Source organism: Cebus imitator, unplaced genomic scaffold (assembly GCF_001604975.1).
Source record: "Cebus imitator isolate Cc_AM_T3 unplaced genomic scaffold, Cebus_imitator-1.0 Scaffold71, whole genome shotgun sequence".
NCBI classification, from domain to species: Eukaryota; Metazoa; Chordata; class Mammalia; order Primates; family Cebidae; genus Cebus; species Cebus imitator.
Window position 1 is genome coordinate 1178339 of NW_016107386.1, and position 11347 is coordinate 1189685.

An 11347-nucleotide genomic window follows, 5' to 3' on the forward strand; every position below is an offset into this window, starting at 1 on the left:
CTACTCATCTTCAACAAGTGTTTCTGATTTTCACCTTCGTTTTCATAGCAATAGCTACCCTCTTTTTTGTTACTCATATATCATCATTTTTCATATTATTTCATTAAATTATGTAGTTGCAACTGTAAGCATAAGTGCCAGACATACATTTTAACATTTTTTTCATTCTTTTTTTTTCTTTCTTTAAAGAGACAGGATATTCCTATGTGGCCCAGGCTGGTCTCCAACTCCTGGGCTTAAGCAATCTTGCCTTGGCGTCCCAAAGTGTTAAGCTTACAGGCATGAGCCACTGCGCTCAGCCCACACACACATTATGTTGAGAAAAAAACATAATGGACCCTCACTAGGCACACAACTCAAATGGAGGAGCAGAAGCACAGGCATGCAAGGGCCTATTGGTCATAACCACTCATTGTGCTGTGGGGAAACGGTGTGTTTCTCCTCATAGCCTCTCTCCCCAGAGAGCCCTTCCCTGATCATCTATTTAAGATTAACCCTTCTGGCTGGGCATGGTGGCTCACATTTGTAATCCCAGCACTTTGGGGGGCCAAGGCATGAGGATCACTTGAGGTCAGGAGTTGGAGACCAGCCTGGCCAAGATGATGAAACCCCATCTCTACTAAACACACAAAACTTAGCTGGGCATGGTGGCAAGCACCTACAATCCCAGCTACTTGGGAGGCTGAGACATGAGAATCAGTTGAACTCTGAACCCAGGAGGTGGAGGTTCCAGTGAGCCAGATCACACTACTGCACTCTAGCCTGAGGCAACAGAGCTAGACAGCTCCAAAGAGACTTCTCCTCTATCTCAAAACAAACAAACAAAAAAGATTAACCCTTTCATCACTCTCTATTCCCAGATTATTTTTTCTTCATAGGATTTACCACCACCTAATTTTTTTCTGTTTCATTTGTTTATTGCCTATCTCCTCACTAAAATATAAATGTCCTACGTAGAGGGATTTACTTTTGTTTATCCCTCGTACCTAGAAAACAGTTCCTGGCACATACCAGACACCTACTATTTGTTAAATGAATACTGTGGAATGAATGTTTTACACATGAAAATTCCTAATCAAACAAAATAGCTGTGTGGAGTCTGCTCAAGAAGCAATGCTTTATAGGCTAAGAGGAATTGAAAATCAGTAAGATACTCCAATAACCTGAGTCTAGTAAAGAGCAAAATCAAAATTACTAAGTAACTATAGAAAAAGATGGTATGGCATGTGGTAAGTGCCATGTAGGAGATCCAATAAAAAGACGACATCTATAAAAATAATGAATAAAAGAAAAGACGAAGTCTAGAAAAGTGAGAAATGATATGTCAACTCTGTCCCAGAGAGCTGGATTGATTTCAGCTTAATTCAATCCACACCACTTACTGAGCATCCAATCTAAATTTACTCAGAAGAAGCCCAGATGAAAAGTATGCAAGGAAGAGGAATGGGAAGCAGCAAGGCAATCAGGGAGGTCATTGGTGGCACAGTGGCTTTTTGGCCTTTTAATCCAGCTAGGACCACATAAGAGGTAGTATCCAAGCCTAGAACCAGTATGCCTAGGTTTGAATCCGAGTTCTCCTTCCCTGCTAGGCGTGAACAAGTTAAATTCCTCTCTGTATCCTCTATGTAAGAAAAGTACTCCCTTTATTAGTCATTCTAAAGACTTCATGAATTAAACTGCAAAATAGACAGCAGTGTCAGCACATATAAAATACTAAATAAATGTAATGTTTATTATTATGACGAATAGGTTCAATATTTACAGGTGGTTAACTATAAACACCATCTAGCCCACCCCTCCCCACACACACACATATTTTTTTTTTGAGACAGGGTCTTGTTCTCTGTCACCCAAGCTGGAATGCAGTGGCACAATCTTGGCTCACTGCAACCTCCACCTCCTGGGTTCAAGTAATTCTCCTAACTCAGCCTCCCAAGTAGCTGGCTAATGTTCATATTTTTAGTAGAGACAGAGTTTCACCATGTTGACCAGGCTGGTCTTGAACACCTGAACTCAAGATATCCACCCACCTCAGCCTCCCAAAGTGCTGGGATTACAGGCATGAGCCACGGCACCTAACCAAAATTTATATATTTATACCATTCCCTCCACAAAGATTCAAGACAATTTATACCAAACCATATGTATGTACACATATACACACATATATTTTAAAAAACAGAAACGGAATTTAAAATGATGAAAAAGAGAAGGAACTATGTCTACAACTAAAACTGACATAGGAACTTCTGTGCAACCAAAAGAAAAAGTGAAACACAATGAGTTGCATAATTCTTATTATTTGGTAAAAGGCAACATAATCTTTCGACATAAACTTTCCTTTGATACTGAATCCTAAAAAGAGTGTAACATGTGGGACCTCAAATAAAGCATATTTGGGATTATCAGGTTGGCGATTTCAACAATAGTGTTATGATAAATGCAAACACCTTCTTCATACAGTTGTTTCTTGTAGCCACTATCAATAAAAGCTAGACAATGCATTGAAGCCAATTCTGTAAAGAGAAGTCTACTGCTCCAAATTAATATAAGTAAAAGCTGCTAATGAAGATTCATATACAATCCAAAGACTTGTGGACATACTAAGCTTGCTACTACAACTATGTAACTTAATAAAATAACATGGAAACTGATGAAATATGAGTTAAAAAACAGAAACAGTTGCTATAAAACTAAGTTGACAATAGGAAACACTCACTAACAATGAGTACTTGTGTTGAGTTTTGTTTGTTTTTGAGACAGAATCTTGCTCCGTCACCCAGGCTAGAGTGCAGTGGCACAATCGCAGCTCACTGCAACCTCCGCCTCCTGGGTTCAAGCGTTTCTCCTGTCTCAGCCTCCCGAGTAGCAGAGGCTACAGGTACGCACCACCAGGCCCGGCTAATTTTTGTATTTTTAGCAGATACGGGGTTTTGCCACATTGGCCAGGCTGGTCTCAAACTCCTGACCTCATATTACCCACCGACCTCGGCCTCCCAAAGTGCTGGGACTACAGGTGTGAGCCACTACAGAAATGTAAAACGATGCTGTGCTCAGATTGCTTTACAGATATTCAAGATGTCAGAGTTGAAAAAAACCCAAACTGGTAATCTTAGATGATATGTTATGTAGGCAGTTGCTTTATCTAACAAATTGATGAACCTATGTTTTCATTTCTCTTGAGTAAACACCTAGGAGTGGAATGGCTATGTCACTGACCCATTTCATTTATCTATTCACCAGTCAATGGGCATTGGGGTTGTTTCCAGTTTGGTGCTGTCAAAAATAAATGTGCCACGAGGATGCGTAAATATTTGTGTGGACGTATACTTTCATTTCCCTGAGGTGAATATCCAGGAGTTCAATGGATAGGTCTGTTTTTGGAGAGACACGGGGTGCACATATACAAAGCTTTCTGGTTAAGAAAAGCCATCAAATAATTCCATTCATGGAACCAGCCAGAGGATGGAAGGGAGAAAACGGGGCAAAGGAGAAAGCTAATCTATGAAACAGAAAACCAAGAAGTGGCCAGAAAGACAAATCAGGAAAGAATAAATCCATAGACAGGTGATGCACAAATGTGTGAAAGGAATCCCAGATGCTGGGGACAAACCATGCGGAATTGGCTGAAAGGAACCAATCTTCACTGCAGATAACTCAGAGAAATAAATGAGGAACCGGTTGGGAACATTGGCTCGTGGGCCGTGCAGAAGCTCTGTCTGTATAAAAGCACAGATTCCCATGGCATCATTTCTTCCCCCCACCCTCACGCACAATCTCTAACCAGAGACTACACACCCGGTAACGGAACGCACGCCTCCGCGAACAAGACCTACACTTAGCGACTACTTCATGGCCTACAACTCCCAGGATGCAACATGACATCCTTCCCACAGCACCGAGAGCCTGCGACTACCCGGACTATCAGGCCGGGAGAGTCCACTCCAAGCTCACCTCAGAGCTCCGGGAGCCCTTCAGCACCTGCTTGGTGAGCGCGATTACGTCAGTACCACAGGTGGTCACCTTCTCTGTGAGAAGCCCCTTCACTGACTGACCGAACCGCGCTTGAGAATCTGGCGTTCCAGTCGCCATCACTGCAACTAGCGAACGCCTCCGCACGGCGATGGCGAGTCGCCCGGGCCAAAATACTAGCAAAGCGGAAGGAAAAGAGGAGGTGTCTCTCCTTGTGGGAAAATTAAGGGACGCATGCGCCTGATGAAGATTGACCTTTGCTCACTAAATTCTTATGAACTATTCATTGACATCCTGAGGAAAACTGGGTCCAGGCAAACATCTCTGGAGGGGATGGAGAGCAGTTTCACTGAATCTATGGTTTAGAATCAGAAAGCCTGCTGCAGGGCATGGTGGCTCACCCCTGTAATCCCAGCACTTTGGGAGGCCCAGGCAAGATAAATGACTTAAGCCTGGGAGTTCCAGTCCAGCCTGGGCAACGTAGTGAGACCCCATCTCTTAAAAAAAAATTAATAAAAGGCCGGGCGCGGTGGCTCAAGCCTGTAATCCCCGCACTTTGGGAGGCCGAGGCGGGTGGATCACGAGGTCAAGAGATCGAGACCATCCTGGTCAACACGGTGAAACCCCGTCTCTACTAAAAATACAAAAAATTAGCTGGGCATGGTGGCGCGTGCCTGTAATCCCAGCGACTCAGGAGGCTGGGGCAGGAGAATTGCCTGAACCCGGGAGGCGGAGGTTGCGGTGAGCCGAGATCGCGCCATTGCACTCCAGCCTGGGTAACAAGAGCGAAACTCCATCCCCAAAAAAAAAAAAAATTAACAAAAAGAATCAGAAGGCTTGGATTACAGTCCCAATGTTACCATTTAGCAGTGTGTGGCTGCAAATTACTTAGCCTCAGTGTCTTACATTCCTCATCTGTTAAACAGAAGTAATAATGTTTCCAAGGGGTTATGAGAGTATCATTCCATTCTTTTTTTTTTTTCTTCGACAGAGTCTTGCTCTGTTGCCTAGGCCTTTTTTTTTTTTTTCTTTAATTGAAACGGGCTGGGCACGGTGGCTCACGCCTGTAGTTCCAGCACTTTGAGAGGCCAAGGCAGAGGCTTGAGGACAGGAGTTCAATATTAGCAGCCTGGGTGACATAGCAATAACTTGTCTCATTTTATTTTATTTTTTTAATTATTATTTTTTGAGACAGCCTCACTCTGTCGCCAAGGCTGGAGTGCAGTGGCTCCATCTTGGCTCACTGCAACCTCCGCCTTCCAAGTTCAAGTGATTCTCCTGCCTCAGCCTCCCGAGTAGCTGGGACTACAGGTACAAAACTTAGCCAGGTGGGGTGATGTGCACCTGTAGTCCCAGCTACTTGGGAGGCTGAGGCAGGAGAATCAATTGAACCCAGGAGGCAGAGGTTGCAGTGAGCCGAGATCGCACCACTGCACTCCAGCCTGGAGACAGAGCAAAACAGAACAAGATGGGCACAGTGGCTCATGCCTGTAGTTCCAGCACGTTGGGAGGCTGGGGCAGAAGGATAGCTTGAGGCCAGGGTGCAGTATCAGCAGCCTGAGCAACGTAGCAACAACTTGTCTGATTTTATTTATTTTATTTTATTTTTTGAGATGGAGTCTTATTCTGTCATCCACGCTGGAGTGCAATGGCATGATCTCAGCTCGCCGCAACCTCCACCTCCCCGGTTCAAGCGATTCTTCTGCCTCAGCCTACCGAGTACCTGGGATTACAGGCATGTGCCAGCACCCTGGCTAATTCTGTATTTTTAGTAGAGACGGGGTTTCCTCCATGTTGGTTAGGCTGGTCGCAAATTCCCTACCTCAGGTGATCCACCTTCCTCAGCCTCCCAAAGTGCTGGGATTACAGACGTGAGCCACTGCACCAGGCTTTATTTATTTATTTATTTAGAGATGGATCTCCCTCTGTCACCCGGGCTGGAGTGCAGTGGTGTGATCTCGGCTCACTGAAACCTCCACCTCCCAGGTTCAAGCAATTCTCCTGCCTCAGCTGCCTGAGTAGCTGGGACTACAGGCGCCCACCACCGTGCCCGGCTAATTTTTTGTTGCTGTATTTTCAGTAGAGAAGGGTTTCACCATATTGGCCAGGCTGGTCTCGAACTCCTGACCTTGTGATCCACCCACCTCGGCCTCCCAAGGTGCTGGGATTACAGGCATGAGCCACTGTGCCTGGCTATTTATTTATTTTTGAGACAGAGTCTTGCTCTGTTATCCAGGCTGGAGTGCAGTGGCACAATCTTGACTCACTGTAACCTCTGCCTCTGACTACAGGTGTGTGCCACCACACCTGGCTAATTTTGGATTTTTTTTTCTTCTTTACCACGAAAGACTAGGAATTTCAGGAAGAATAATTTTGGATTTTTAGTAGAGATGGAGTCTCACCATGTTGGACAGGTTGGTTTCAAACACTTGACCTCAAGTGATCCACCCACCTCAGCCTTTCAAAGTGCTGGGATTACAGGTGTGAGAGCCACTGTGCCCAGCCCTTTGTCTCAATTTAAAAAAAAGACAAAAAGATGCAAAACATTTTTATCACCCTCAGAAGTTTCCAAGTGCCCTTTAAAGTCCATCTCTCCCTCTATGTCTCACCCCAGGCGACAAATGAACTGTTTTGGGGAACTATGGGTTAATTTGCATTTCTAGAATGGCAAATAAATGGCATCATACAGGATTTTGGGAGGGGATCCTTTTTTGTCTGGCTTCTTTCTTGCTGCATGATGATTTGACAGTTATCTATGTTGTTGTGCATATGACTAGTCTGTGCATTGTTACTGCTGAGAAATATTCCACTGCATGCATAGTTTTGTGTTTATTCACTCTCTTGTTGATGCTTGGGTTGTTTCCACTTTTGGGTTTTTCTTGTGTTGTTTTTGGTTTTGGTTTTGTTGTTGCTGCTGTTGAGACAGGGTCACTCCTCTGTCATCCAAGCTGGAGTGCATGGCATGATCACAGCTCAACCCCCCGGGCTCAAGCAATCTTCCCGCCTCAGCCTCCAGAAGAGCTGGAACTACCAGCTCATGCCACCATGACTGGCTAATTTTTACAATTTTTTTCTGTAAAGACAGGGTCTCCCTATGTTGCCTGGGGCCAAGTGGTCCTCCTGCCTTGGCCTCCCAAAGTGCTGGGATTACAGGCGTGATCCCATCACACCTGGCCTCTACTTTTGGACCATTATGAATAAAGCTGCTATGAACATTTGTACACAAGTCTTTATGTGGGTTGTTTTCATTTCTCTTGGGTAAATATCTAGTAGTAGAACAGTTGGATCATATGGTAAGTGTTTCAGTTTTCAAGAAACTGGCAAACCGTTTTCCAGACTGATTTAACATTTTACATCTCCAATAACAGCACAGGCCACACCAGTTGCTCCATACCCACAAACTTAGGAAAAGATGGAATGTTCTTTTTTTTTTTTTTTTTTTTAAATTTAAAGAGCCAGTCACATTTAGCAGTGGGGAGGTTGTATACCAACTTTAGTGACACTAATGTTAATAAGTTCTGATAACCCACTACCATCGGACCAGCCAAGATGGAATGTTCTATAGCCATGGTAACAAGTAACTCCCTGTGGTGGACAGATTTGCCAGTGACAGGTAACCTCCGTGACCCCCAGCTCCTGGTGTTCTTGCTCTTGCGTGATCCTCTTCTCTTGCACGTGGTCATGGTCTTTGATTTGCTTCCAATCAATAGTATCTACAAAGGCAATGGGAAGCGCATGAGAACGTTACACAAGATTACATAATGTTGCATCACGATTCCCCTCATCTTGCTGGAGGCTCTCTCTCTTGCTGGCTGTCAGTAAGTGAGTGGCTATGCTGGAGAACTCCATGTGACAAGGAACTGTAAGCACCATCTAGTCACCTGCCTCTGGGCCTCCAGCACACAGCCAGCAAAACTCAAAAAAAAAAAAAAAAGCTCTCAATCCAGCAATCAAAAGGAACTGAATCCTGCTAACAACCAGGCACATAGGAAGCAAATTCTTCCCCAGTACAGCCTCCAGGTGAAACCCAGCGCTGGCCCACACCTTGACTGCAGCATGTGGACGCTAAGTAGATGGCCCAGAGAAGCTGTACTTAGGTTCCTAACCCACCAAGACTGTTAAGATAATACATGTGTGTTGTTTAAAGCCACGAAGTTTGTGGTAGTATTCATGGTAATGTGGTAATAGAAAACTAATATATCACCAGAACTCGTTTGAAATCTGTTCAGCCGGGTGCAGTGGCTCATACCTGTAATCCCAGCACTTTGGGAGGCTGAGGTGACAGGATCGCTTGAGCTCAGGAATTCAAGACCAGCCTGGGCATCATGGTGAAACCCCACCTCTATGAAAAATTCAAAACTTAGCTGAGCATGAAGGTGTGCACCTGTATTCCCAGCTACTCGGGAGGCTGAGATGGGAGGATTAACTGAACCCAGGAGATCGAGGCTACAATGAGCTGTAATTGCACCACTCTACTCAGGCTAAGTGACAGAGCCAGACCCCGTCTTAAAAAATAAAAATAAATAAAATAAACAAATCTGTTCAATTTATGACGACTCACCTAGTGAACCCCCTTTTGCAAACCAAGCAATCAGGATCTGCCCCTTCACTTCTGAAAATCAATCGTTCAGGAGTTTGCATCCTGCCTGGGCAACATAGAAAAACATTGTCAAAAGAGGCTGAGCATGGTGGCTCACACCTGCAATCTCAGCACTTTGGGAGGCCGAGGTGGATGGATCGCCTTAGGTCAGGAGCTTGAGACCAGCCTGGCCAACATGGTGAAACCCCATCTCCACTGAAAATATAAAAATTAGCCGGGCAGTGGCAGGCACCTGTAATCCCAGCTACTCGGGAGGCTGAGGCAGGAAAATCGCTTGAACCGGGGAGGCGGAGGTTGCAATTAGCTGAGATCGCACCATTGCACTCCAGCCTGGGCAACAAGAGCAAGACTTCATCTAAAAAATATATATATTTTTAGTAATTTGCATTTTCCAAATTTCTACAATTATGATGTATAACTTTAATAATATGGTAATGATGGTGTAAAACAATTTCTTGTTTGTGATTGGGTGAAATGTCAGAAAGTCAGCTTGGCAGTCACTGTAGGAATAGAAAGTAGCCATTCAGGCCGGGTGTAGTGTCTCACGCCTGTAATCCCAGCACTTTGGGAGGCCAAGGTGGGCGGATTACAAGATTGGGAGTTTGAGACCAGCCTGGCCAATATGGTGAAATCTCGTCTCTCCTAAAAATACAAAAATAAGCCGAGCACAGTGACAGGAGCCTGTAGTCCCAACTACTCAGGAGGCTGAGGCAGGAGAATCACTTGAACCCAGGAGGCGGAGGCTGCAGTAAGCCAAGATCACACCACTGTACTCCAGCCTGGGTGACAGAGTGAGACTTGTCTCAAAGAAAAGAAAATAAAAAAAGAATGTAGCCATTCATATTTCTCTACCAGCTGGTTGACCCCACCGAAGCCCCTGCCTGGCTCTTGGACTCAGGCCTCTCCACTTGTCAGTCCAGTTCTCAGGCTTTGCGCATGATCTCCTCATCCAGCCTACCCCATGTACCAACACCAGCTTCGCCCTCCTAAAACACCACTGTCACCTTGCTGCTCCCTGCTGCAGTGCTCTCAATGGCTCCTACAGCCTCCCTATGCCCTTCCACTCCAGGGCTCCAGAGCCTGATACAGTGTACCCCTCGGATCTTTCTCAGGGATCCCCACAACACACCTCTTTGCGTCTTCAGCTAAGGGCATCACCATTCCCCTCATGCCATGTTCCTTCCAGCCTCTGCTGCTCTCCCTTCCAGCAACACCCTTCTCTCCCTACTCCTTCATATCTCTACCTAACAGTTCTGAGGTGGGAGGTGGGACTGGACTCAGGAAGGTGAACTCTACTGTGGAGGCAGGGCTCAGACAGTGGACCAAATTGAGGACCAATCAAAACAGGTCAGGGGCAGGACAGGCACAGTGGTTCGCATCTGCAATCCTAACACTTTGGGAGGCCAATGCGGGCAGATTGCCTGAACTCAGGAGTTCGAGACCACCTTGGGCAACATGGCAAAACCCTGTCTCTACTAAATTACAGAAATTAGCCAAGTGTGGTGGTGGGTGCCTGTAGTCCCAGCTATTTGGGAGGCTAAGGCATGAGAATAGCTTGAACCTGGAAGGCAAAGTTTGCAGTGAGCCAAGATTACACCAGTGCCCTCCAGCCTGGATGACAGAGCAAGGTTCCATCTCAAAAAAAAACAAAAAAAAAACCAAAACAACAAAAAAACCAGTTCTGGCACAGAAGCAGAGAAGCAGCTTTCCATAAGACACGCCCGCCAGTGTGCTATGTCAGTTTACCATTGCCATGGCAACACCCAGATATTAATACCCTTTTCCATGGCAACAACCTGAGGGGGACCTGAAAATTACTACCCTCATTCTAGAAATTTCTACACAAACCACCCCTTAATTTGCATGTAATTAAAAGTGGGTGTAAATATGAGTGCAGCTCTACCTCATATTGGGGGACTGTGACTTTGGGGACATTGCCCATGAGTAGCCCTGCTCCACGAGGAGCAGTACCTCTGCTGCTCTGTGCACTGCCACCACCAGCTTACTCTGGAATTCTCTCCTGGGTGAAGCCAAGAACCCTCCTGGGCTAAGCCCCAGTTTAGAGGCTTGCCTTTCCTCCTGTCCTGCATCGGTCCTAGCTCGCCTTCAAGGCCTACCTCTCAATAGCTCCTACCCTTTCTTTCAGAAAGGTTACTCCTGGGCTTGAATATCCCAGCCCATACCTCTGGCTGCAAAATGGCCTTTAAAATATGAACAACATTTGAAAATTCTGAGTAATGGGCAACCAGGCAGTCTGGCTTATGAGGCCTGGCTGGCTCTTCTTCATCTTGAGGTCCCCTACCTGCTGCCTTCCTGCCTAATTCCAGCAGTCCTCATTCCAGTCCTCACTGAAGCTGCAGACAGACAACTCCTGGAGAGGGGAACAGTTGCCATCTCCCACTCTGTGAGCCTCAACTAACAACTCCTGGTTGGCGCATCTCTTCTATAATTATTAACAATTGACACCAAGAATGTCCATTACCAGCCAGGAGTGGTAGCTCACTCCTATAATCCCAGCACTTTGGGAGGCCGAGGTAGATGGATCACGAGGTCAGGCGATCAAGACAATCCTGGCCAACATGGTGAAACCCATCGCTACTAAAAAATACAAAAATTAGCTGGGTGTGGTGGCGCTTGCTTGTAGTCCCAGCTACTTGGGAGGCTGAGGCAGGAGGATTGCTTGAACCCGGGAGGCAGAGGTTGCAGTGAGCCGAGATTGCGCCACTGCACTCCAGCCTGGTGCCTGGCAACAGAGCGAGACTCTGTCTCAGAAAA

At 45.8% G+C, this 11347-nt stretch overlaps 1 protein-coding gene across 1 annotated transcript in view; it reads right to left on the minus strand.

The window, feature by feature from the left end:
- The window catches only part of BORCS7 (BLOC-1 related complex subunit 7), a 12663-nt gene extending 8511 nt beyond the window's left edge, over positions 1–4152 (minus strand). Inside the window, exon 1 of the mRNA XM_017531088.2 lies at positions 3955–4152. Coding sequence (XP_017386577.1) covers positions 3955–4092 — 138 coding nt within the window. The 5' untranslated portion in view covers positions 4093–4152. The remainder of the gene's footprint in view (positions 1–3954) is intronic.
- Between the last annotated feature and the right edge of the window lie 7195 nt (positions 4153–11347).